Source organism: Hyaena hyaena, unplaced genomic scaffold, assembly GCF_003009895.1.
Source record: "Hyaena hyaena isolate Hyena2069 unplaced genomic scaffold, ASM300989v1 scaffold_233, whole genome shotgun sequence".
NCBI classification, from domain to species: Eukaryota; Metazoa; Chordata; class Mammalia; order Carnivora; family Hyaenidae; genus Hyaena; species Hyaena hyaena.
Window position 1 is genome coordinate 1,915,891 of NW_024080866.1, and position 25,173 is coordinate 1,941,063.

The following is a 25,173-nucleotide window of genomic DNA, read 5'->3' on the forward strand; positions in this document are numbered from 1 at the left end:
ACGATTTGGAAAAGGTTTGCGTCTTGAGGGGAGAGACGTAGGGGGCGCTAAAAAGGACTATCTTCCCAGCTGGGTCCCTTTCTTTTCCCCCGGAGGTCTAGAGTCCTGAGAACAATGAGTGCACAGCTCGGCTCACCAGGAGTACCGCTTCGGGGCTGACCTGGGGATTAAGTTGTGGGGTTTGGGGCTGGGCCCGCCCTGGGGCAGTGATGCCCCAAAACTCTAGGCTCAGACTCTGGGCCGCCCTCTCACCGCGTCCACAGTTCCTGGTTCCAGGGTCCGCTCCGGGAAACCTCCGGAGTAGTGCTTTCCCCATCATCTATTGGTGGGGAGGGTATGAAGGACGTTGAGAGCTACTGCTGTCGCCGAGAGCTGCCCCCCAGCAGGGCTGCGCTCTCCCTTCGTGCAACCGCTTCACCTGCCTCTGCATAACGAAAACTGCTTCCCATCCATTATTTCATCAGGGTCGGGCACTTCTGCAAGGTGAGCAGGTCTGTGCTATTACTCCATTTTAAAGATGGAACCGAGGCCTAGAAAGGACGCGCCTTGTCCAGGGTCAAGCGAGTCGCGATAGAGAATTCAGGCATCCTAGTTTTCCCAGAATCCCTTACACACTCCCCCACTCCACCCCCCAAACGCTGCAAGAAGGGAGAAGCCAGCAGCGGGGAAGGACCAAAGAGTTAGCTTGGGTGAGGGACTTGTTTCCTTTTCCTCAGCCTGCTTGGGGAGGGGGTAGATGGGAGGACAGACCTGTGCTAAGATAGAGCCTTGTAGGCGCGCACCACCTCGCGCGGCGCGCCTCCTCCCAGCTTTGTTCGCGCCTCTGCGCCTGCGCAGTGCGACAAATCTGGCGCTGTCCCCTTCAGCACCACGCGGAGCCCGCGCCGCCCCTCCCCGCGGTGAGCCCCGCGCGCCCCCGCCTCTCACGTCCTCGCGTCCCCTGACCGCCCGAACAGACCCCTTCTTCCTTTCGAGGTCACCACCTGCCTGCCCTGGCGTTCCCAAGGAGAGCAGTTGCCATAGGAACTCTGGTGGAGCTTTCTTAAAATAGCTGGGCCCTTTCTACCTTGGCCAAGGGCACAAGGGTTGCCTGTTCCCCACTTCCTCCGCTCCAGGCGTCCTCCCATCTAACCTTTTACCCCTATATGGGCATGATACCTAACTCAGGCAGCAAGGAAGTTCTTTCTAAAGTCTGACTAATATCCCTCCGGCTGATTCCTAAACGAGCGGTCAAGGGTTGGGTCTCCTGGGTCCGAGACGCCGAACCCCTTAGGGTTTGAGGCAGTGTTTCCTAGATCCCTTTTCCATAAATTGATGGTCTCCTGGATTAAGGGGGCGGGTCCGGTCTACACCCATACGGTGTGCTTGGCGCGGCCGCGTGCTCGTGGGGGCGGGAGCGCGTGTGGCATGTAACAGGTCATGTGGCAACCTCCTAGGGACACGCGTGGGGTCTGGAGCGGGACACGCGTGTGCAGCTGGGTCCGGTGTGTGGCTCAGGGGGCGGTGGAGGAAAGGGACGGGGACAAGATCGGGGTGGGGCACGTGAAGGTCTTGCGAACTGAACCGGGCGTTCTATATATCCTCCCCCTCGTCAGGGGCGGGTCTCAGGTTGGCGGGAGAGCCCAGTGGGGACCTAACGTCGAGAAGGGGGGCCAGCCTCCGGGGCTCAGGGCCCCGGGAGAGGGCGGGAGGGTGGGTGGGGGGATTAGCTCTGCCTGAGCCGCGCGTAGGGGGGAGGGGGAGGGACTGAGAGGCAGGCGGGCCTGGAGCAAGCGGGAGCAAGCGGGAGCCGCGCTACCTTCACAGCTGAGCTGGGCCCAGCCTCTTCCCTGCCTTTCCTCGGCCCCAGCTCCAGGCGAGCAGCGGTGAGTACTGAGGCAGCTCCAGGTGGAGCTGCCCTGGGAATGCCCTGGGCCCCCACCGAGCTTCAGAAACCTGCCTGGCAGGGTTGCTGCTCCTGACCTCTGCCCCTACCCTGCATTGCCACCAGAGGCCCCTTTACCCCTTTAAGGGCTGGACAAGATCTGTCATTCCCTTGAGAGGGAGGAGGGAGAGGGGTCTGGTGCAGCCTTCCCACTCAGAGACAGGTGACTGGTGGGGGTTGGGGGAGAGGGTGTCTGTACCTGCTTAAGTATGTGTGTGAGCATGCATCTGTATTTGTGTGTAACTGTGACCAGTAGGTTTCTGTGAGTGTCTGATACGCCTATATCTGTGTGCATTGGAGAATGAGGGCCTGTGTGTATATTTGGGTATCTCTTTGTGTGTTCTTGTTTGATGACTGTATGTGTAAAATAAGCATGTGCCTTTACATTACACGCATATTTGTTATGACTGTGAGAGTGTATGAGGGTGTGTCTTTGAGCAATGTGTGTGCCTTGGTCTGTGTTCGCTGGAGAGTGTTGCCTGTGAATGTGTTTAACTGTGTGCTGGGATTATTTGTCTCCTGGGGTGTGTGTGTGTGTGTGTGTGTGTGTGTGTGTGTGTGAGTATGTATACCTGTATGGAGAAAAAGAATGTCCCTTTCCCATTCGGCATATATATATCAGGAGTAGGGGCTTCGGTTCAGTCCTTTCTCCTCCCCTTCACCCTATGCCTTTCAACCCCTTGTGGTCCCTATATAATACTCCCCCACCCCCATCTTCCTGCCTTTCCTTCTAGGAGGCCTGGGTTGTCTTTCACTGAGTAAGGGGACTCCATAAGAGAGACTCTGGGGGACCCATGGCTGTATGATGGTTATGATTGGCTGATATTCCTGGTCCACAGTGTGGGGTACCAGCCTTCCCCACCCCCCCATCAGAAGTAGTTCCAAAATGCCCCAGGGATTCTGAACTAACTCAACTTCTGAAATAGCTTCCTTTCTCCTCCCAGGGTGATGCTCAGAGCCCCCAGACAGAAGGAAAGGAGCCAGGGGCCTATTAGGGGTATAATTCTTTTCTTCTGAGGCCTCCATGGAAGTAGCCCAAATAGGAGGCCTGATCACCTCCAGGGGAGAGATCAGTGATGCTATATTCCCAGGGTGGGCTAGGCCTCTGGCACTCAGATGGCCTATCCAGCTTTCCCCTCCCTATCTCTGCTCTCCTGCCCATCTTCCTCCCCTGCAGCTCACCCCCGGCTTCCCTTTCTCTCTTGCAGGCCTGTCTGAAGAGCATGCTGCCCCCTCACTCCCCGCCTGGCCTTGCCATCCCTGCCCCCCCAGCCTGACCCCCGGCCCCAGCATGGCCCAAGGTGCCATGCGCTTCTGCTCTGAGGGCGACTGTGCCATCTCCCCACCACGATGCCCACGCCGCTGGCTCCCCGAAGGCCCAGTGCCACAAAGCCCCCCGGCCAGCATGTATGGCAGCACAGGCTCCCTACTACGGCGGGTGGCAGGGCCAGGTCCCCGAGGCCGGGACCTGGGACGTGTGACAGCACCCTGTACACCCCTGCGTGGTCCCCCTTCACCCCGTGTTGCTCCTTCACCCTGGTCACCCTCTTCACCCACTGGACAGCCCCCACCAGGGGCCCGGAGCTCTGTGGTCATATTCCGCTTTGTGGAGAAGGCCAGCGTGAGGCCAGTAAATGGGCTACCTGCTCCCGGAGGCTTAAGTCGGAGCTGGGACCTGGGTGGGGTCTCTCCTCCCAGGCCCACCCCAGCCCTTGGGCCTGGCTCCAACCGGAAGTTGCGGCTAGAGGCATCCACATCAGACCCACTCCCAGCCAGAGGAGGTTCAGCTCTGCCTGGTAGCCAGGGCCTTATACATGGGCCACCAGCCCAACCTCAGGTTGGGGCAGATGGCCTTTACTCCTCTCTCCCCAATGGGCTGGGGGGACCCTCTGAGCACCTGGCCAAGCTCTTCCCAGGACCTGCTGACACGGGACTCCTGAACCAGGTATGCGACCTCCTTTGGGCTCCCTGGAACCCCAGAGCCCCAGCAAAGGGGCAGGGTGTGGCCCCTTGGCAGTCCTGAGTCTGTCAGCTCTGCACTCTGAATTCTTCGATCTGTCCTAAATCTGTCTCTTTCTTGCCCTCTGTGTTTGTCCCTGTGTCTCGGCACCTCTATATCTGTCCCTGTACATTTTTCTTTCTGTGTTTCTGTCCCATGTTCTTGTGTCTTTGTATGTGTGGCTTTATCTCTGGATGCCTGTGTCTATCTTTCCCTTCTTGGCTTAGGGGGACACCTGGTCCTCCCCCCGGGAAGTCTCCTCTCATGCCCAGAGAATTGCTCGAGCCAAATGGGAATTCTTCTATGGCTCCCTGGACCCCCCAAGCTCAGGTAAGGTCCTGGACTAAGGCAAGGGGAGAAGGGCAGGGAGTTCTCCCCAGCATCTGAGGCATGGTAGGGAGCATTCCTTTAAACCTCCCCTAATGCTTTCTGGGCTCATGAGTTGACTAATGCCTTTCCAGGCCTCAAACTTTCCATCTGTGTTATGATGGAGGGTTGGGGATCACAGCTGGGTTGGACACCTAGAGGAAGCTAGGTAGAGGAGATGACAGGATATCAAGGGTCATTCTGTGGAGCAGATAAGAAGCTGGTCTCCTGCAGGCTCCTCAAAGCTATTTGACAAGAACTTGATTTGAAATGAGCTCTACTGGCATGAGGAACAAGCTGAGTTTGTGGCTGGAGGAATGGTGGCTAGACAGTGAAGGAACTTCCTGCCAATATGAGGCAGCAGGGAAGAGCTCCTTCTTAGAACAGAATCAGGACAGGGAGCTGTCCAGGACAATTTCCTGACCGGGATGCCTATGCATACTGCAGGTGCTAAGCCCCCAGAGCAAGCCCCCCCATCTCCATGCGGGGTGGGCTCAGAGCAGGGCTCTGGGGTGGCTGTGGGGCGAGCAGCCAAGTACTCCGAGACGGACCTGGACACGGTGCCCCTGAGGTGCTACCGCGAGACCGACATCGATGAGGTGCTGGCCGAGCGGGAAGAGGCTGACTCGGCCATTGAGAGTCAGCCCAGCTCTGAGGGCCCACCTGGCACTGCCTGCCCACCTGCTCCACGTCCCAGCCCATGCCTTGGCCCTTGTCCCAGCCTGGGCAGTGGCGATGAGGATGAGGCAGGTGGGGAAGAGGATGTGGACGACGAGGTGTTTGAGGCTTCAGAAGGAGCCCGGTGAGTGTGGGAGTGGGAAGGGACAGTGGCTTGCCCCTTTGGGCTGGCCAAGAGGCAGAGCTGGGGTCAGAGGGGCTGGAATAGAGATGGGGGCTGGACCGGGAGGGTCAGGACCACGCTAGCAGTGCTGACAGGGTGATGCAGCAGGAGACTGGACAGAGGCCCAAGGAGGGGCAGAATGCTGGGGATGTGGAGGGTGTTGGTAAGAGCCCATAGGGTAGGGGGCAGCCAGGACAGAGAAGGAAAGGGGTTCTAGTGAAGAACAGGAGGTAGAGTGAGAGGCCAGGTTCCAGAACCAAGCCCAGGGCACGAGAGCATCAATCCAGATCCTGGCTCCTGACAGGAGAGTGGGGAGTGTGGGGGCTTTCCTCTCTGTCTCACACCCCACTGCAGCCTTGGAACCTCATCTTCTCCTAAGATGTTGCCAGAAATAGAAACAGGATGGCAGGAGGGGAGAGGATCAAGGAGAAGGAGGAGAGAGGGAGATTAGCAGGAAGAGAGGAGAGGGATTGGGCGTTGGGTATGGTTGAGCCTGGGATGCCTCAGGGGTACTGAATAACTTGGTGAATCTGTAGTGGGGACTCCCTACCCAGGCTCCTTAGAGGGCTGGGGACCTGTGAGAAGGAGATGATAATCCCCTCCACAGAGTCATATGCAAATTCAGCTACCTTAGAACTGTCCTCTGGGCCCCTGATCAGAGACTCTCCCTTTCCCTGCAGGCCAGACACCCGGATGCCTCACCCTGGGCCTCTCAAGTCGCCTGTGCCCTTTTTACCTGGGACGAGCCCCTCGGCAGATGGGCCTGACTCGTTCAGTTGTGTGTTTGAAGCCATCCTGGAGTCACACCGGGCCAAGGGCACCTCCTACACCAGCCTCGCCTCCCTGGAGGCCCTGGCCTCACCTGGCCCAACCCAGAGCCCCTTCTTCACCTTTGAGCTGCCTCCCCAGCCCCCTGCGCCCCGGCCTGACCCACCTGCTCCTGCCCCACTTGCACCTCTTGAGCCAGATTCTGGTACCAGCTCTGCTGCTGATGGGCCTTGGACACAGAGAGGGGAGGAAGAGGAGGCAGAGGCTGGAGCCAAGCAGGCCCCAGGAAAGGAGCCCCCTAGTCCCTGCCGCTCAGAGGACAGCTTTGGGCTGGGAGCAGCACCTCTGGGCAGGTGAGTAATTCCTTTGGTTCCTCAGCTGTTTCAAGGGAAAGAGCCTGAGTGCAAAGATACAGTTTATGTTCCTGACACCTGATAGAATGGTTAGGGGATGCCAATGTTTGTTTTTCCATTTGGAGGACTACTTATTTTGGCTATGAGGGGGAGCCCCTAACAGCCTACCCCTAGGATTCCCTTGGTTCTAGATCCAGTGACTTGACAAACGATGATCCAGGATGGAAGGGTCCCCAGAGAATACCCTCCTTTCTTTCCAGAAAGCCCTTCCTTCCACAAGCAGAGCCTTTAACCTGCTTAGCATTCTTGTGACTTTATCCCTACCCAGCCTGATGGCTTCTCCTCCCAAAGATGCAGCCACCATCCTCTTTCAATGCCTCCGTCTCATATTGCCTCCCATCTTCAGTAAGGAGCTTCTCACCCTTCGCCAGGAAGTCCTGTCACCAGTCTAACCTTTCTGCTCTCCCTCTGCCAGCTACCCTCTCAGTTATGGAAGCCATGGCAACAGGAGGGGGTGGCCAGGGATACAGGGTTGCCTAGCAACCAGGAGTTTCCGGCCTCTGTCTCTGGGGTGACAGGTGGCTTTGCGAGTAGAGCAGCTGGGATGGCGGGAATGGAAGGGGAGGAGGAGACAGGGGATGAATGGAGTGCTCTCTGACCCCCAATCCCCTCTACCCCAGAGCCTGCTTCTTTGTGAGTGGAAGAAAAGGACCAAGGAGGAGGCTCCTCTCCCTAAAAGGCCAGAAGGGGAAAGACATAGGAGTGGGAGGGTGTCCCTGCTGCCCTCAAATCATTGTGTGACCCTCCACTGTCCCTCTCTGCCAGCCTATCTGTCCCACTCTTGCCCATATTCTCCGAGACAGAGGACTGTGTTCTGACTAGGGCCAGTGTGATGATGGGGAAACTGCTTAATAGCAAATCTAAGACCTAAGGGCTTTGGGGAAGCAGTAAAAATTCCCACCGTAGAAAGATGGATGCGGATTAAATTTGATGCAGGACTTCTACAGAGAGATGGTAAGGATGGAATTAGCTGATCCTTCTCTGGAGAAAGGAAAAACGCCTTCCCTGTGTCCCAATCTCCCCTGCTCTGTCTTCCGGGTTTGGAGGCAGAGGAAGGATCTGGATGGCCCCAGAGGGACTGTCCCACCTCTGAGCTGGTGTTCTACCCTGGCAGTGAACCACCGCTGAGCCAGCTGGTGTCTGACTCGGACTCGGAGTTGGACAGCACAGAGCGGCTGGCCCTGGGAAGCACAGACACCTTGTCCAACGGGCAGAAAGCAGACCTGGAGGCTGCGCAGCGCCTAGCTAAGAGGCTATACCGACTCGATGGCTTCAGGAAGGCTGATGTGGCCCGGCACCTGGGCAAGAAGTAAAGCCATTGGCTGGGACTGATAATGGGGGGAGAGGGGATGCATCCGGTGGGCAGCACTTCCATCCCCTCCTCTAATGCCCCCAGGTCTCTAGGTAACCCCGTCTGGCCCCTTGACCCTTTCCCTTGAGACTACCTGTCTATCTGCCCTGCCCACAGCAATGACTTCAGCAAACTTGTGGCTGGCGAGTACCTCAAGTTCTTTGTCTTCACGGGCATGACTCTGGACCAAGCTCTCAGGTGGGTGTTAAGCCCTTTGAAGGCAGGCCCCACTCTCCAGGCCTGCTTTGCAGCGCCTCAGTTGTGCCTTCTCTGAGCACCTGTGCCTTCCCTAGGCTGCTCTGATGTCATCCTTTGCAGGCTGGCAGGGCATGGCTAAAAGCTGGGGCTGTCTGGTTAGGGGACCTTGGGTAGAGGTGACATGCTCCCTCTTCCCCCCTCCCCAGGGTGTTTCTGAAGGAGCTGGCCTTAATGGGTGAGACCCAGGAACGGGAGCGCGTGCTGGCCCACTTCTCCCAGAGATACTTCCAGTGCAATCCAGGAGCCCTGTCCTCAGAGGGTGAGGAAGCCAGGGGGCAGGGCTTTCCCAGCTGGTCACTGAGGCAGATGGGCGCAGTGTATGCGCATAGGAGCATGAGTGTGTATGTAAGAGTGAATGCATGCATGGGCTTGCAGGCATGTGAGCATGCACGTGTGCAGTGCTGACATGGCTATGAGGATGTGGAACTGAGCATGTGGGCAAGCATTGCTAGGGTCTAGTGTGTATTGTGAAGAGCCAGGTGGCAGGTGTGTTTGCATGCCATTGTTCACATACCTGTGCAAGACAGTGCTGGGCTTGAGTGTGGATTCTGTTTGGCTGCAATGGTCTGCAAAACTGTGAGGGGCCCCCTGACTTTCGTGTAGTGCATACTCACAGAAGCATGTAGATGTTGGCGAAGATGTCCCTTTTAGGGATCTGCTGGAAGAGAGAGGTCTTTGGCTGGAGGAGGTGGGATTCGCTGTGGGGTTCAGGACTTACAAAAGTGTAATTGTGGGCCAGAGGGGGCTGGGGGCGAACTGGAAAGCTGGGGAAGACAGCTGTGGGAAGAGTCCCTGGGAGGTGGGCTGAGGCCGAATGTCAACTTTCCCGTAGACGGTGCGCACACGCTGACCTGCGCTCTCATGCTACTCAACACTGATCTCCACGGCCATGTGAGTGACAGGCTGGTGGGAGGGAGCCCACAAAAACAGACTGCCTCGAGACTTAAAGGCCTGGGAGCCCAAGGCCCCCCTCACAGGCCTCTGTGCCCTCCCTTAGAACATTGGGAAGCGCATGACCTGCGGAGACTTCATCGGGAACCTGGAGGGCCTCAATGAAGGCGGAGACTTCCCCAGGGAGCTGCTCAAGGTGGGGGCGGGGTGGGGGGGCAAAGCAGGGTAGAGGTTGCTGGAGGGGAGGGATTGGGGACCAGTCAGGCAGCACGGAGGTTGGAGGCTCCTGCTGCTGAAGCCTGGACTCCCGTGACTCAGCTTGGGGACCGCCCCCTCCCCCAACCCTAACACACAGGCTACCCCGGAACATGCGCACTCGCGTGCAGTCTTGGCTGCTCAGAGGAGGAAGGGAGACAGTTCTAGAAATCCTGTGATCCCGGGGCCTTGGACCTTGCATTTGCCTACTTCGGTGCCCCTCCTCCAGTGTTCACTGAGGATAGGAGGGGTCCCAGCGCGGGGCAGGCGCACTGCTTCCCTCCTCCTACTCCACCCCCGGCCCCAGGGTGTATGACCACAAGGCACTTCTCATACCTTTGCACTGGAGGGACCTGAGGGTAGAGGGGCCCGAGGGACAAAGGCTTTTCCAAGGTCTCGAATCCAGTTACCTCCAAGCTGGGAGTAGATACTGCTCTTCTGACTCCCTTGTTGCCAGGCCCTGCGCCCAGGCGCCAGCACCTGAGGGGTTAACTACACAGGGGCTAGTACGCATGGGAGGAGAAGAGGTTGTCCAGGTCCAGTGGTTTTATCCAGAGATGCCTGGACCTATTTGAAACCCCTATGGTTGGCAAAGGGGCTCTGGGCCATCACATACATATGACTGCACAGGAGTGTCCTTGGTGCTGGGCTTCTGAGTTTGGGAATGTATTTTGGGGGTGTCCATTGTGAATTTGGGGTGTCAAAGAGTTGCGGTATATGAGTTGAGTTGTTTATATATATATGTATATATATGTATGCGTATATATGCTTTAGGGTGTTGGTAAATCCAGGTATGTTTGTGCTTACAATTTAGAGAGTGTGTCTGAGTTGAGGGGTAGATTGGGTGTTTCCGTGTATTCGGGTGTACATCTAAGAATTGGCTGTCTGATTTATAACATGTATCCATGACCAGGGGTTGTTTATGAGTTAAAGACGAAATTTTGCGGTGTGCACCTGAATTTGTAGTGTTTGTGAGTTGGGGTGAGTGTGAATTGATGCATCTGGTTAGCTGGGGTGTACATCTGTAAACTGGGGTGTGTGTACGTGAGCGGGGGTATAGCCTCGAGCATCTGAGCTGTCCTCGGTTGGACGAGTTGGATGAGGCTGGTGCGATTCCATGCCTGCCTCCATCCTGCGCCGCCCCTACTGCGTGTCCTCTCCCGGCGAGGCGGGGGTGGGGGAGGGGTGGGGGCCGCAAGAGGACGCGTTCCTACCACTCCCGCCCCCGGCCCCCCAACCCTGACCGGCCAGGAGGGAGCTGCAGACCCTACAGTGTCAGCCCGCCTTTGCAACGGCAGGCCTAGGGACTCCCGGCGCCATCCGCAGCCTCCCTGGGAGCCGCCCACCCTCTGGCACTTTCGCGGGCTGGCCCTCGAGGCCCCGCCCCCGTGGCTGCGCGCTGCGCCGCGGGGCCCCTGCGCGGTGGGACGCCTCCATTTTGCGCCGTCCCCGCCCCCAGCCCTCGCCCTCCTTCCCCGTCGGCGGCCCCCTCCCGCTCGCGCCGAGCCGCAGAGCCGACAGCGCCGCCGCCGCCGCCGCCGCGCGCTCCGTGCGTCGGTGGTAGCCGGGCCGGGCTCGGGCCGGGCCGGGCCGGGCCGGGCCGCTCGCGCCGGCTGTCGGGGGAGCCGTCCGCGGGCCGTCCGGGCCGTCCAGGCCGAGGGCGGACGGGGGCATGGCCGGGGGCCGCAGCGCGCCGGCCGGGCCAGCATGATCGGTGTCAACAGCATCCACAGCAGCGCCGGGCGGCTGCGCTCGCGCTCGCTGTGCTCCGTGCGCTACGGGCGCACCCACCGCGGCGCGGAGACCCTGTGCTACGGCTGGCCGCAGCGCTCTCGCAGTCTCAAGCCCGTGCTCTACACCGACCTGGTGGTTAGCCGTCTGCAGAGCCGCAAGAAGAAGAAGGCGGTGAGGGCGTTGGGGCCTCGGCCCACGCCAGGCTGGGGGGCGACCGAGAGGGTTGCGGAGGGCGGCGTGGCGGAGGGGGCGGCTTGAGGGAGGCACGGAAGGTGGCACGAGCTGAGGGGGGGCATCGGTCGGAGCAAGGCGGGAGCCCAGCAGGGACAGAGTCTATGGGTAGCCAGGAGTGGGCATGGACTGGAGGGGGAAGGGCACACACCGTCGGATCAGTTGGGCATCTCAAACCAAAGGGTCTTTGGGTCTTCTACCTGGGAGCATGCCATGGGGCTCACCGATGGGGTTTAGGACTTTGGAAGGAAGACGTGGTTGTGGGCCAGAGGTGGTCCTTTGAGAGGCCAGGGGATGAACTGGAAGGCTGGAGACAGGTTGAATCTGGGTGGACGCGTCAACCTCCTGGTCCGAATTGGAGAGAGGATTTAGGGTAGGGGTTATGCAGGGCTTGGGCTGGGGATGTGCGGGGAGGGAGGGCTGTGTGTGCATAAGGCTGGGTTGTGCTGTGTAGGGGGGTGGAGGTTGTGGGATGTACCCGTCCCTGGACAGGGTGTGCACATGTGGGATGCTTGGCTAGCTGTGTGGTTGAGTGTGACAGTGGGCAGTAAGATAACCAGAAACTGTGGTATGTTGGTGGTGGGGTGGAGGGCTGTGTCCCATCACGGTGAAGGCACCGACGTCACCACTGCACCCAGCTCACGCAAGCAGCATCACACGCCACACGCTTAGCCCAACACGCACATGTTGGGGACACACCCACTCACAGACAGGCTGGTGAAATCGCCCCCACAGTGGGAGGTGCTGCTGTGGACCCATGCTGTATGCCACTCCCAAGAAGAGGGGTTCCCTATACGACTCCTGGAGCCTATTCTCTACTCAGATCATCCCAAAGCCCCCACAGATTCCCCATGCCAAATGTACAGAGGGAAAGTGACTGGTTCAGGAACTCACAAGCAGTTTAGGGTGTGCAGGGTTTGGAAGCTGAAACTTCTGCTTTTTAGACTAGTGTTCGCTCCCCAGTAACACCAACGATGGGAGTGGGTGGGAGCCTGGCCGGCCTTGGCATTCAGCTTGGTGGGGCTGTCTGGGTTGGGGGAGGCACTCAGCTTTCCCTGGGGTTAGGAGCCATGAAAGTGTGTTCTCTACTAGACAGGGAGGGAGGTGACAGGGTGAACCCTTGTTGCTGGGCCTCAGTTTCCCTATATGTTCTGTGTGGGTTTATCCTATGGAAATAGGCCAAAGCCCATGGTCCAGGAAAGGAGAGATTCTTGGGAGTGCTCTTTTCTATTCCTTCCAGGGCTGTGCTTCTCCCACCTAGGATCTGGGCAGGATGACCTCTAACAATAACAACAGCAAAGATAATAATAGCAGCTGCCATTTATTATGCATCAGCCACATGCCTGAATGCCCTGTGCTAATTGCCTGCCCTATGTTACACACCTGTTAGTACGTTTGTTCTCCCCATGGATACTTGCCCAAATTCGTGCAGCAAAAGTGACACGGTATTGTGTCCTAATATTCTGTTCCAGAGCCTGTGTTCTTGGTCCTTACACCCTGCTCCCCCCTCCCACCCCATTGTCTCCTCCCCCGAGTTTGGAGGGAGGGCTCTGAGTTCTGGCATTGGGGTACTTTGTTTGCCTCCCTCAGGAGTGACCCATACCTGCCTGATTTGTTCCTCCCTTCTCAGGCCTTGTACAGCTCCATCAAGAATGAAAAGCTGCAGTGGGCCATGTGAGTCCTGGAGCTGTGTGGCGAGGGAGATGGGGTGCGGGGAAGGGGCTGCCTGGAGAGGCTGAGAGCGCTGAGATGGGCCCTGTGAGTCCGGGTTGGGTTGTGGGGCAGGGAAGGCTGGTGAGGCCATGAGAGGCACTGAGGCTGCTTCATGTCCTTCTTTGGAGATGGCTGCCTGGGCTTGGAGTTCTGTGTCTTTTCTCTAGCTGGGTTGTTATGACAAGCTAGGTTGGGATGGATGGCCACTGTCAGCTGGCCTGGGAGGGGAGGATGCTGAAACAAAAAGGGGAGGTCCCTTGGCGACCCAAGTGGGAAGGCAGAAGTCTCTGGAGGTAGAGCCCTGACCAATAGCCTGAGACCCCCTCTCAGGTCCTAGGGAGTCCAGAGCATCACAGAACAAGGGACCGTATTGCCTACTTTTGGCAGTGGAAACAGACTCAGAGTCAGTCTTAAAGGAGTCCAGTCTAAAGGAGGAGGTTCAGTTTTAGCCTTCGGTCCCCCAGTCTGAGGGTAGAGCCTCATCTAAACAGTCAGTAGGTCACTCATGCTTGCTGGTGTCTGCTGAGAGTTCAGTCACAGATCAGTTCGGTCGGGAGCTCCCAGTCTGCAGGAGAAGACCTCAGAGGAGGCAGAGCTCAGGACTGGGATGCAGATCGGAACGTGGGGCAAGCCTTGAAGGAAGGGAAGCATCTGGGAAGAGGGAAGTTAAAATTCGGGAGGCAAATATGTGGTGGCTGAAATGAGCGTGCTGTGGGGAGACCAGAGGAGGCTGGCAGGGATCTAGCAGAGGCTCTATGCAGGAGGAACAGGGAACCACTGTAGCCCTTTGTTCGATGGAGTGACAGGACAGAAACCGATTCTTCAGATGATTTCTAACAGAGCCTGGGAACCAGGAGGTACCAGGTGACCACTAGCAATCCACTTCAGCCACCATTTAGCCAACAAACTATGAGCAAAGCATGTTGTTGGGTGTGGTTGAGACGTGTCAGTTGGACGTGCCTGCCCTAGCGGAGAAGGGTGTGAGGGCTGGTGCATGTATGCGCAGAAACAGACGATGGGGAGGACGGGACAGCCACGGCCCTACCCTTGGGAGCTCTAACCTGAGCAAGGAGATATGCTGACTGGAGGAGCCCTCCTCTGAGCAGGGGAACACAGCTACGCCCGGGGAGGTCTGGTCTGTGGCAGGAAACAAGGCTCCAGGAGCCTCAGGTGGAGGGGAGCCACACCCTGTGAGAGGGGCAGTTCTCCCACTCCCTCCACAGGCAAGAGGGTACTTTCCTGGGTGGGCAGAGGCCAGGGCGGAAGCGGGGGTTGTGGCTGCAAGGCCAGCCCCCTCTGAGGTGATCACACCTGCAGAGACGAGGAGGAGCTGAGACGCTCTCTGTCTGAGTTGGCCGACCCCAACCCCAAGGTCATCAAGCGGGTCAGCGGGGGCAGTGGCAGCGGCTCCAGCCCTTTCCTGGACCTGACTCCTGAACCTGGGGCTGCAGTCTACAAGCACGGGGCCCTGGTGCGAAAGGTGCACGCAGACCCGGACTGCAGGAAGAGTACGTGGCTGGGTGGGGAGGGTCTGGGGGATGGAGGGGAGGGGGCCTGTCTCAGGCCCCCTGACCTGTCTTCCTTCCCCCCAGCACCTCGGGGCAAGCGGGGCTGGAAGAGCTTCCACGGGATCCTCAAGGGCATGATCCTCTACCTGCAGAAGGTGCGGGGCCAGCCCAAGGGGTTGGGGCTGAGCTGGCTCAGGGGAGTGTGGGTGGGCTGGGCCAGGCTGGGCTGGGACCATGGCCAGGACAAGATGTGTACCCCTGCAGGAGGAGTACCAGCCTGGGAAGGCCCTCTCAGAGGCAGAGCTAAAGAACGCCATCAGCATCCATCACGCCCTGGCTACCCGCGCCAGCGACTACAGCAAGAGGCCGCATGTCTTCTACCTGCGCACAGCTGATTGGCGGGTCTTCCTCTTTCAGGCCCCGTGAGTGCCCTTTTCCTGCCCATCTTGGACCCCTTTGCCCCACTCACACTTTGCTCCCCTCCCTTGTCCCTGGATTACCTCATTCCTTCCCAGGCCACACCCGGAGCCAGGACAGGCATCCCCGGACAGGAAGCCTAGACCCAGGTCCTAAGTGATGGTGGTATCTCCTCAGGAGCCTGGAGCAGATGCAGTCCTGGATCACTCGCATCAATGTGGTGGCTGCCATGTTCTCCGCACCCCCCTTCCCAGCTGCTGTTAGCTCCCAGAGGAAGTTCAGCCGCCCCCTGCTGCCCAGTGCTGCCACCCGCCTCTCCCAGGTACCCCCAGCTCTGTCCACCTGGTGCCACTGGGATGGAGTGTGGCAGGCCCAGGCCGACTGCACTCAGGTGCTGCCCTGTGTGATCATGTAGATGTCCGCTGCACCAGGACACTGGCCATGGCGGGTGGGGGAAGGCTGAAATCCAGTCTCCACTCCAGTTGTCAAGGTGTTAACATGGACATGGCGCTTAGCTCATCCAAAGGCAGGGGCACCTTTTTAAAAAAACTTGCATGAAGGCACTGTATGTGCTAGAGTGACCATGACCACGCTCCCCCTGGCCTTTAGGAGGAGCAGGTGCGGACCCACGAGGCCAAGCTAAAGGCCATGGCAAGTGAGTTGCGGGAGCACCGGGCTGCACACCTGGGCAGGAAGGCCCGGGGCAAGGAGGCTGAGGAGCAGCGGCAGAAGGAGGCCTACCTGGAGTTTGAGGTGAACCTCCCTGCCCTGGCATCTCTTTGGCTCGTTTCTTCATCTGTGGGGTCTCATTGCTGCCACATACAGGCTCAGGCTAGTGGTTAAGGGCACGGACTCTAGTAGGACAGTGGGACCACCTGGGTGACCTTCGGTAGGTTGCTTAACCCTTCTGAGTCTTTTTTTTTTTTTTTTTCTCTTCTGTGGGCCAGGGATGACATTCTGTACCCACCAGGGTAGTGAAGGGAGATGAGGTCTCAGTTTTCCCAACTCTGGTTCAGGCTCAAGAATTATTAGATGTTATAATATGCAGTCTCAGGAGAGCCCAGAGAGGGTAACTCGCTTACCAGGGGATCGTGTCACAGCCCCTAGGGGCTTTGGGGGCCTCAGAGTTGGGCAAGAACCTGTTTTCTCCTGGCCTTTTTTGGCATCCCTCCTTGGTCCAGATGGGGGTGAGATGGGCAGAGGGTGGAGAGCAGGCTCACAGACCCTGCCCTTCTGCCTCAGAAATCCCGCTATGGCACATACGCAGCGCTGCTTCGGGTCAAGCTGAAGGCGGGCAGTGAAGAGCTGGATGCAGTAGAGGCAGCACTGGCCCAGGCCGGGAGCACGGAGGATGGACTCCCTCCACCTCACTCCAGTCCCTCCCTGCAGCCCAACCCCGCCAGCCAGCCCCGGGCTCAGTGTCACGGCTCAGAGCCTCGTGGAGGGGCAGTCAGTGGGCGGTGGAAGCTCTGAGTTGAGGGTAGGAGCGTGGGGGGTTGGCGCCCATTGGGCACCTGCATGACATGGCCCTGCCTGAGCCCGGGCCGGCCTCGGGCCGCCCATGAGGGCCCCTTGGCCCAGGGCCCGACCGCGCCGGACGCGGTGTCCGGGGCAGCGCAGGGCTAGGGCACGGGCCTCGGGAGCCTAGGCTAGGGGCCCCTCGGAGACCCCCATTTTGTGATAATGTTTTGCACTTTTTCGTACGGGGGCTGGGGTGGGAGGGGCCAGGGCCCCTTGGACTTTTGATGCTTTTTTGGGGGGGCGGGGGGAGGCCTGACGTTTCTGCTTTCTGCTGAGACCACCCCCACCCCAACACCAGCAATCCCTCCTCCATGCTGGGGCATGGCTCAGATAGAGGCCAGGAGTCGGGGCTGAGCTGGTTTTCCCTCCTTCCTCCCTGAGGCTCACCCTCTCTCTTTCCAGAGGTGGAGGAAGGGTATCCATGCTGAGGCCCCCGTGCAGTCTGGGGGCAGCATGGCCTTGCTTTCCCTCCTTCAGTGGGCCCTGCCCTTTGTACAGCCTCCAATCCCATTAAAACTGCTCTGGACTTGCTGGCTGGGCCTCCTTCTCCTCTCTCCAGTCCCCGGCCTGGGTAGGCGGCTGGTTCCCGGACAAGAGCCACATCAGGGGTTGCCATAAGTTAGGGAGGGAGCCGAGCACCCTCCCTCTCCCATGAGAATCCTTTATTTGCCCCAACTGAGGGGTGGGCATGGGGTGTTAAATAAGAACTGGAATAGGCAGGGATGCTGTACAGAGGGGCCCTGGGAGGGAGGCTGGTGGGTGGGCAGCAGTTCAGTGCACCTGAGGCTGGGGGTGCCCATGGCAGAGCCCTCCTGGCGGCTCAGGGGGTGAGCCCAGCTTCTCTGCCTCCTGTTCCACCGACTGGCTCCCGTATGCACTGTCCTCTTTCACCTCTGCTAGGCGAGCGGGCACGGGGAAGGGGATAGGAAACAGTCAAGGACTTAGCCCTCCCACCCTCCAGGCCCGGATCTGCCTATCAGGTGGGACCCGTTTACCTGTGCTGGGCAGCTTATCTCGGGCCTCAGGGCCCCTCAGCAGCCTCACTCCTTCCTCCAGGCCCATTTCAGACAGGGCGTCCAGCAGGCCCGCCAAATCCCCACCAGCCAGCTGGGGAGAAGGAAGAGGCATGAGATCTGAGTGTGGGGGCAGGAGCCCTGGGGCCAAGGGAGCATCTGGGATCTGAGACTGCGGGAAGGAAGTGAGGCATGGAGCAGGGGATGGGGACCAACTGACCTTGTAACTGCGCAGGAGGCTGCCGCTGGGTGAGGCTGTCTTCCGATACGTGTCCACCAGACTGCGCAGCCCCAGCCGTTCTGCCAGCTCTGCCCAGCTGCCCTGGGCTTCTGGCCCATCTAGCAGATGCTCCAGGTTCTGTAGGACTGTATCCTCAAGTGGCAGCTCTGGCCCTGATGGGGACATACAGACGTGTCTGTTAGGCTCAGAGTTGGGCTCAGGCAGACACTTTTCTCTCAAGGTAATCTGAAAGAGCAGACGGGATACTGGGGCAACAGGGATGGAGCAAGCCCCCCCCTCCCCCCCCAGGTCCTAAGAAAGAGCCGTTTGTGAGCAGGGGTCTGAAATCTGACAGTGGGTGAAGAGATCTCACCTGCAGGGCTGGGAGGGGTCAGGGGGGGTGCCATGGTGTCCTGAGCAGCATTTAGCAGCAAGGTCTTCACCTGGGGAGACGGCCTCAGTTTGATGACCTCCCATCCCAGTCCTCAAGCCCCGGTGCCAATCCTCTGGGCCCCAGACCTGAGCCCAGGTGTGCCACTCCCTGGGCTTCTAGTTCCAGGCTAGCCTCACCTTGGTGCTGCGAGTGAGGTCAAGAGGTGTGTGGCCCCGGAAGCTGCCTCGGGAGTCCCTCTCAGGTCCCTCAGAATCTGAGTCACTACCAGAGGTGGGGGGCGAAGGCAGTGGGCACAGGGGCTCCTCATTCTCTGCATGGATATCAGCGCCTGAGGAGGGAGGTGGTCGTGGGGGGATGCAGTGAGAGCCCACATTAAGAACTGCCAAGTGGGGGAGTGCCAAGTAGGCACCGCTTTTTCTCCCCCTGCCCTGTTCATATGTCCCAAGGATGAGGCTTACCAGCCTTTAGGAGGAGGCGGGTGAGAGTGGGAGATCCCAGTCCAGCTGCCAGGTGTAGGGGTGTGTTTCCCGCAAAGGTACGGGCATTCACATTGGCACGGAGCTGCAGGGTGCAAGGGAGTGGTTGATGACACCACTCACTGGCCGCCCCTCCCCCTGCATCTTCATTGTCCTCGGTCCCTCCACAACCCTTGGCCCCACCCGTTCAGCAATCCTCAGTCCCACCTTGGTGACCAGATGTGTGACCAACCCCAGCTCCTCCATCTCTGTGGCTAGATGCAGGGCTGTTCGGCCCCCCTGCCGCTCTGCAGCCTCCACTTCAGCCCCACTGTCCACCAGCAGGTCCAGGCACTCGGGGCTTCGGGCACGGACCGCCAGGTGTACCGGGTACAGGCCTAGGGACATGGATACTTAACCTACAGCTGTGTGACTCCAATGTGGCCCCCAAGCCGCTGACCTTGACAACTCACGTTCACCATAGGCACTCACCAGGTACCCTCCCTTGGCCTTCACACCTTTGCCCCCTGGTCCAGATAAGGTGATGAACTCACCCTCAAAGTCTGGCATGTGCAACAGTTGGGGAACGGCGGGAACCCCACTGAGCAGAAGGGCGCGCAGCAGTTCAGGGGCACTGGCACCGGCCCGGAGCGCTAGGTGCACTGCGGAGTCTCCGTGCCGATCCAGTAGGGCCGGGTCTGCGCCCACCTGCAGCAGGAAGCTCACCACGCTTGTCTGCCCGGTGATCACTGCCAGGTGCAGCGGCGTCTGGAAACGCAGACAGAGTAAGCCAGGTCCATCCACCCCTGGCCTCTGCCCACCCCCTTCCAACTCCTGCCCCCTCATCAACCCGTGCCCCTCACCTGGTGCAGGTGATTGGTGAGGTTGACAACACCAAGGTGCCGGGCATGGTAGATGACATGGGCTATCTGCTCGATGACACTGGTCTGCCCATGGATGATGGCTAGGTGCAGTGGCCTGAGGGTTGGGGAGTGAGACTCTGGCCTAGCAAGCCCAGCCACGCAGAACATCCTCTACATCAAAACCCCACCACCTCCATAATCTCCGTCGCTAGGGCGTCTGGAGCCCAGATGTCTCCAAGGACATCGCTGCACCTGAACTTAATCCTTCGGAGGACCTTGTGCAGTATATAAGTACTATCACCTTACTCTTTTAACAGTCAACAAAACTGAAGGGTGGAGAGATCAAGTACCTTGAGCAGAACTAGTACATAAGGAAGCCGGACTTGGAACCAAGTCTGTCCAACTCCACGGGTCCGGCTCTTTGCAAGGTCCTTCCCCGCCCCGCAACCCAACCTTCCACGGTGCTCTAAGTCCGGAGCCCAGGCCAAGGGAGCACGCTTCGCCCGCCAGCCCGCCAGCCCGCCAGCCCTCCCACCTACGTGTCTCCGTTCTCGTCCTGAGCTGTCAGCAGGTGGCGCTGTCCCGCCAGCAGCGCGCGCGCGTCCGCCGTGACGCCGTAGTCGAGCAGGGCTCGGGCGCTGCGCTGCGCCAGGCCGAAGAGGCGCGCATTGTACTCCCGGGCTAGGGGCGACAGGGACGTGGGCGCGGGCTTGGTTCCCACCCGAAGCGTCCCGACCGCCCGGATTCCAGAGGCCGTACCTCGCTGCAGCAGCTCCGGGGTCTGCGGTTCGCGCTGGGGGGTCTGAGGGGACGCGCTCGGCTCTGCTGCTTCCTCGCTGGCATCCACGCCAGGCGCCCCGGCGGCCATCTGCGCCCCGCCCCCGCCTCCTGGGTAGCAGCCCATAGGGGCCGAGCCGGACGGGTAGGGGCTGTAGGCCAAGGAGGAGGGGAAGAAGCCCAGGCCGCCACCTGCGGATATAGGCCGGGCTGAGGGTACAAGGCACCATCTAGGACTCTCCCCGATTTCTTACCCCACGACTTCTCTCCCCCTTACCCCTCCCTCTTCCATCTCCCTTCCTGCCACCAGCACCGCCCCCCCCCTCACCTCCTCCTCCAGCTCCTCCATAACCTCCGGCTGAGCCCCCAGAGCCTCCACCCATGTGGGAGCCACCCCCGAAATGCTGGGAGAAGGTGGGCAAGGCTTTCCTCCGCTTCCGCTGCACTTCTTCCTTGTCTGGGGCCAGAGGGAAATGAGATGTTAAAACCCCAACTCCTGCACCTTGCCTCAAGAACTGTCCCCAGTATGGGCACGGCCCTCCCTCCAGAAGCCCCGAGGACCACCTCTTTCCAGGCCCTTCCCCACTCCTGACTTGACTCATGGGTCCCCTGATCTAGTCTGGGGACACTCCAGCCCAGCCCCCATCTTCAGCCCAGCTCCACCTTCCACCAGAGGGTAATAGGTGAACTGTTTGGAGTCCGAGACATCCCCCCCACGCTTGCGTTTCAGTTGCAGGAACACGGTTACAGGCCGCTCAATCTTCATCTTGTGATAGGGTGGGGTCCGGAACACAATGGCATACTGGCAGGGTGGGGAGGAGGACATAAGGTGTCATTGAGGCCTTGGCCTAGTTCAGCCCCCCAGCCCTGGCCCTAGGGTACCTGTTTATGAACATCTGTGGGAGAGAAATCCCCAAAGGCCTGCCATCCATTCTCATCATCCTCGTAGAACCGCACTTCAATGTCATCTATAGGGGGAATTGAAGCTTGGCCACACCTCCTAGTACAATCTCTAGGGCCTTTTGTCCTAGAGCTGCCCTGGCTCCCCGTCTTGATGCCCAGCATCCCTAGGTTCCAGCCTGAGGTCCAGACTCACCTTTCTGCACCTTGTCACAAAGCAGATAAACCTCATCTCCACCCCGCACAGAGCCTGCTGTCTTGTCCATTCGAGAAATCTTCAGGTTTGAGGCCCCAGGAGACTCTGTGGGGGTGGGATATCAATTACTTGAGCTGATACGATAGCCATGGCCCCATTTATGGAGCCAAGTGTTTTGTATTATTATTTGAACAACCCCAAGAGGTACAGAAACTATTAGTATCTTCATTTACCCAAGACGGAAGCCATACTCAGGGGAAATGACTTGCTCAAGATCATTCAGCTCATATGTGGTGGGTCACGTTCAAACTCAGGCCTGACTCCACAGCCTGAAGTTGCCCCCCATGCTTCCTCTGGCACCTAGCCCTAGCACCCCAGATGGTCAGGATACTCACTGCTGTCGTGGATGGGCTGGGAAATGACCGGCTTCAGGGGCAGGGAGAAGGAGCCATCACTGGCTCGAAGGAAGGCAGAAAAGCGCAGCCTCACAATGCTCAGGTCCATCACCTTCTTCAGCTCCTTGGCCTCTTGCTCCAGCTCCCGCCGCTCAGCCTCTGTGCGATGGATGTACATGTGACCCCGGCACTCCTCCTCTTTCTCCATTCCTTCCATGACCACCTCCCATGACTCCCTCTCTCCCTACAAGCGCCTCCCCCAACCTCCCCCCCCCCATACCCGTAAGGCCCTGGGGCCTGGAGCGGAGTCGCTGCCTCTGAAGTTTTTGTATCATAATCTCCATCATGTTCTTCTTGGTCACATGCAGGACGCCCAGGTTGTTAAATCTGAGTGGGGGAGGGGGAGTGAGAGGCTTCGCAGGCAGTTCTTTCCTCTTGAAGCACCCTCCCCACTGACAGGGCTCAGCTCAGCCCTACTTCCTCCAGGAAGCTTTCCCGGTTTTTACTTGGGGCCTTGGGTTCTGGGGCCAACCTAAGCCTCTCCCCTTGGTTAGATGCTAAACTCGTAGAAGTGGGCTGGGGCCTAGGACGGAGGGACACCTACTGGGCAGTCATGTCCTTGGGCCCCACAGACACGGCGCAGACCCCCAGCTCCGAGCATTGCTTGCCCACCAGGCTGTGGGCATGAGCACGAGGTGGGTCACTGTGCGTTACCAGGTCCACCTCGATCTTGGCTGGTCCCTCGTAGTTACAGATCTGGGAGAGGTGAGGGCTGTCAGTAATGTCCCCGAACACACTATCCACTAGCCCACCCTCCAGCACCATCGTGACTCACCTTGACTGTGGGATAAGTCTTCCGGCCCTTCTCACTGGAGGCACCTGGCAATCCTCCATGGGAGGGGCCTTCACAGCCATAGCGAAATCGGAAGCCACGCTGAAGGTCCCAGGGCAGATTGACATTGTGACCAGGAGAGACCCCCACCCCCTAGCCAGCCACACTCCCAGCCAGCAGTGACCATAATAATTGGCAGTGTCTCTCTCGAACCACAACACAACCATCGTGATTAGCAGCAGCAGCCCAGCCTGAAGCAGCCTCTGGTCAGTGCCCCTCTCCATGGCCACCCAACTACAATTACCCCGTTTGTCCCCAAGGCTGAAGGCATCCCACACCATCCCTTCCATTCACTCACCTGCTTAGGCTGTTCCACTATCACCAGGTAGGGGCCATCAGCTGGGGACAGAGACGCCTTGCTGAGCCAGGATTTCTGAGCCCATTCCCAAGGCAGAGGGCACATGGTCCTCCCTCCCCCTCTCTCTGGGACATGGAGAAATTAGGAACTTACTAACCTGTCTCTGGGGCGGGCTCCTTGGGCTCCACAATAGACGGGTCGAATTTGAAATCATCATATTCAATCATGCCATCCAGACCCTGGTTTGGAGACCAGCTGGGTGGCAACTGATTCTGCGCCACCCCAGAGCCCCCCACTTCCCAGCCCTGAGTAACCACTCCCTTTCCTCCCGAGGCCCGTAAAAAAGCTCCTAGTGGAAGCCGTTTGCAGATAGACTGACTGACAGGCAGGCAGAGATAACAGAGGGCATTACAGGTGTAGAGAAGCAGAGGGGACTCCGACACATAGGCAGACAAGCAGACAGACATGGGGGGTAGCCGGCTGGCTTCGGGGCCAGGAGGCGTGACTCACTGGGTCGTAGCAACTTTCCATGTCTCTGGGCTAGGCCCGGCTCTGTCTGGTGGCTCCGGCCCGCCGGGTTCTGTTTCCTAGAGTTTCAGGCGCCCGCCTTAGGTGTAGGGGGGAGGGGAGTGGCGGGGGAGGGGGAGAGACAGATCAGGGCAGGAGATGGGGGGGCAAGGGGAGCCCAGATTTGGGGGAGGGTCTGATCTCTTCCAGCCACCCGTCCGGGTGTGGCGGGCGAGATCCGGTGGAGAGCGAGATCCGGAGCTGGGCTGGGTTAGGCCGGGGAAGCAGCAGGAAAGTTAGAACAGCTTTAGGAAAGTCCCGAAAATACCAGAGGGAGGCGGGGCCGGAGGGGGCGGGCCTGGAAATGACGCCACTGGTCACGCCCCCGAGGCGGGAGGGGCACAAGGTTGTTGCTGGCCCGCAGAGCTCCGGTAGCCTCTCTTCGGGCAGAGGGGCAACCTGACCAAGGGAAGTGTTCTCGGGGGTTGGTCCCCCCTCCTCTCGTCAGGGCGGGGGCCTGGGACTGGAGGGTCTTTCAAGTCTGGAGGACGCTGTTAGGCAGGGGCCAGGCCCGCCTCCCACCCCCTTCGCCCCCTCCGTCCTGGAGCAACCTTGGGATTTTCTACCCCGAGAGAGGCCACGGCTGATTCACCCGGGGGCTTTTGGGGGGACATTCCTGCTGTAGGAAGGCCTCCTTTCTGAAGCCTGTAGGCGGGGGCTCTTCCCGGTGGGGGGCCCCAGGGTTCTACCCCAAGAACGGACTCTGGGACCTCGGGGCGGGGGAACGAAAGCTGTCTCCCTCTTGGGGGGGGGGGTCTTCTGTTCTCCCCGAAACGTCTCAACAGCCATTGGATTCACACACCACACCTGCTCTGGCTGCCCACGCCCCCTGCCCCCGACCCATAGCCGTGTGTGATACTAATGTGTGTTGTCCCATGTGCTTGGCGTGAATGTTGTGTGTGCGTAGCGTCAATATGCATGTGCAAGTGAGCATGGCTGTGTACAGGTGAGCGTCCTTAAACTTCTCAGTGTGGAGGCGTCCGAGTTTGTCTTAATATAAAAGCATAGGTGAACTTGAGTTTGTGCGTGAAGAGTATGGGTCAAGGCACCTGCGCACGGGTGAGCATGTACATATGTGCCAGTCTGAGTGCATGGACAGTGCTGGACACTCGCCGGCGTACACGTAGGTGCACATATGGCTCCGCGTGTTTTTTTATACAAGAATGTCGATGGGAATCCGTGTGTCTTGTTCGTGTACGTGCTCTGTGTGTGTGTGTGTGTGCGCGCGTGCATAAGCCGCTCTCCACCCCTGGGACTCGGTCAGTTAAGGGCCCTCCTTCCGCCCTTCCCCGTGTCCTAGCCACTCAGGGGTCTGAACCCGGCCACTCACCGCGCCAGCGGCTCCGATTCCGGCTTCTCTCCCGGCCCGACCCACCTCGGACGGGTCGCGTCACCTCTCCACAGCCCCCGAGGCTCCAGCCGGGAAAGCCCCGTTTCCACCCCTGGGAGGGGGGAATTCCCGTGACGTTTCCGTGCGTCACGCCCCGTGCCCTTTTTCATTGGCTGAAAGTTTAACTCCGGACTCGTGCAGCCAATCGTGAGCGACTCAGGCGCGCCCCTTAGAGGGGAGCTGTTAGCTTCGGCCCAGGAGCCTGCAGCGAGGTTTACCGCCAGCCAAAGCAAGAGCTCTGGCTGGGGGGACCTGCCCGAGGCTGGATTCGTTGACCAAGAATCGTCCCCTGGCTAAGGGCCCCGGCTCCGGTCTCTTCACCCACCCTGCCTGCCCCAGACGGCTGGCAGTTCCCGCTGCTACGCCGCTTATGCTGCACCTACTGCTTGGCCACCTCTGAAGCCGGGGAACCCCAGAGGGATGCTGGCGGGCCCCAGCCCTCCGGTTCCCCGCCCGGAGCGGGGCCCCACTGCCGGGAAGAGGGGAAAAGGAAGTTGATCTTGCAGTCGGTCCCGGGGCGCCATCTGGCGGCCTTTGTGGAGCCTCAAGGAGACTCCATAATCCTCTCTTGCTCAGTCTCTTAGTCTGACCCCTGAAGAGACCATCTGAACCTAAATCTTATT

At 59.3% G+C, this 25,173-nt stretch overlaps 2 protein-coding genes across 4 annotated transcripts; one reads left to right on the plus strand and one right to left on the minus strand.

Moving 5' to 3' along the window:
• The first annotated feature begins 223 nt into the window (after positions 1 to 223).
• Positions 224 to 16,721, plus strand: PSD (pleckstrin and Sec7 domain containing). 2 transcript variants are annotated; one of them, XM_039244013.1, is made up of 17 exons: positions 224 to 483; positions 3,133 to 3,869; positions 4,151 to 4,253; positions 4,737 to 5,091; positions 5,811 to 6,251; positions 7,426 to 7,620; positions 7,780 to 7,860; positions 8,067 to 8,179; positions 8,753 to 8,811; positions 8,918 to 9,007; positions 12,662 to 12,705; positions 14,062 to 14,252; positions 14,337 to 14,407; positions 14,517 to 14,674; positions 14,847 to 14,991; positions 15,279 to 15,422; positions 15,912 to 16,721. In XM_039244013.1, exons 2-17 carry the CDS (start codon positions 3,216 to 3,218, stop codon positions 16,140 to 16,142), a joined length of 3,075 nt encoding a protein of 1,024 aa, XP_039099944.1. In that variant the 5' UTR covers positions 224 to 483; positions 3,133 to 3,215; the 3' UTR covers positions 16,143 to 16,721. The 2 variants fall into 2 exon arrangements, with proteins under 2 accessions (XP_039099944.1, XP_039099945.1); XM_039244014.1 differs by lacking the exon at positions 224 to 483 and adding an exon at positions 1,774 to 1,865.
• Positions 16,722 to 16,799: 78 nt separating this feature from the next.
• Positions 16,800 to 24,597, minus strand: NFKB2 (nuclear factor kappa B subunit 2). 2 transcript variants are annotated; one of them, XM_039244016.1, is made up of 23 exons: positions 24,491 to 24,597; positions 23,104 to 23,180; positions 22,751 to 22,832; positions 22,594 to 22,634; positions 22,239 to 22,337; positions 22,008 to 22,159; positions 21,684 to 21,790; positions 21,404 to 21,562; positions 21,009 to 21,113; positions 20,795 to 20,880; positions 20,576 to 20,714; positions 20,241 to 20,369; positions 19,895 to 20,104; positions 19,675 to 19,816; positions 19,136 to 19,250; positions 18,827 to 19,040; positions 18,501 to 18,670; positions 18,276 to 18,378; positions 17,994 to 18,145; positions 17,797 to 17,866; positions 17,424 to 17,596; positions 17,186 to 17,297; positions 16,800 to 17,083 (listed from the first exon to the last, which is right to left on the minus strand). In XM_039244016.1, the coding sequence occupies exons 2-23, from the start codon at positions 23,122 to 23,124 to the stop codon at positions 16,962 to 16,964; spliced, it is 2,703 nt and encodes a 900-aa protein (XP_039099947.1). In that variant the 5' UTR covers positions 23,125 to 23,180; positions 24,491 to 24,597; the 3' UTR covers positions 16,800 to 16,961. The 2 variants fall into 2 exon arrangements, with proteins under 2 accessions (XP_039099947.1, XP_039099946.1); XM_039244015.1 differs by having other exon boundaries at positions 23,104 to 23,200.
• Between the last annotated feature and the right edge of the window lie 576 nt (positions 24,598 to 25,173).

Coding starts and splice junctions, on each gene's coding strand:
- PSD (XM_039244013.1), top strand. CDS start 3,216: ATGGCCCAAGGTGCCATGCGCTTCTGCTCTGAGGGCGACTGTGCCATC. Junction 9,008..12,661: donor TCCCCAGGGAGCTGCTCAAG/GTGGGGGCGGGG, acceptor CTCCCTTCTCAG/GCCTTGTACAGCTCCATCAA. Junction 14,408..14,516: donor TGATCCTCTACCTGCAGAAG/GTGCGGGGCCAG, acceptor GTACCCCTGCAG/GAGGAGTACCAGCCTGGGAA.
- NFKB2 (XM_039244016.1), bottom strand. CDS start 23,124: ATGGAAAGTTGCTACGACCCA. Junction 21,114..21,403: donor CCAGCCCATCCACGACAGCA/GTGAGTATCCTG, acceptor CCACCCCCACAG/AGTCTCCTGGGGCCTCAAAC. Junction 17,298..17,423: donor GCCTCCTGCGCAGTTACAAG/GTCAGTTGGTCC, acceptor CCTTCTCCCCAG/CTGGCTGGTGGGGATTTGGC.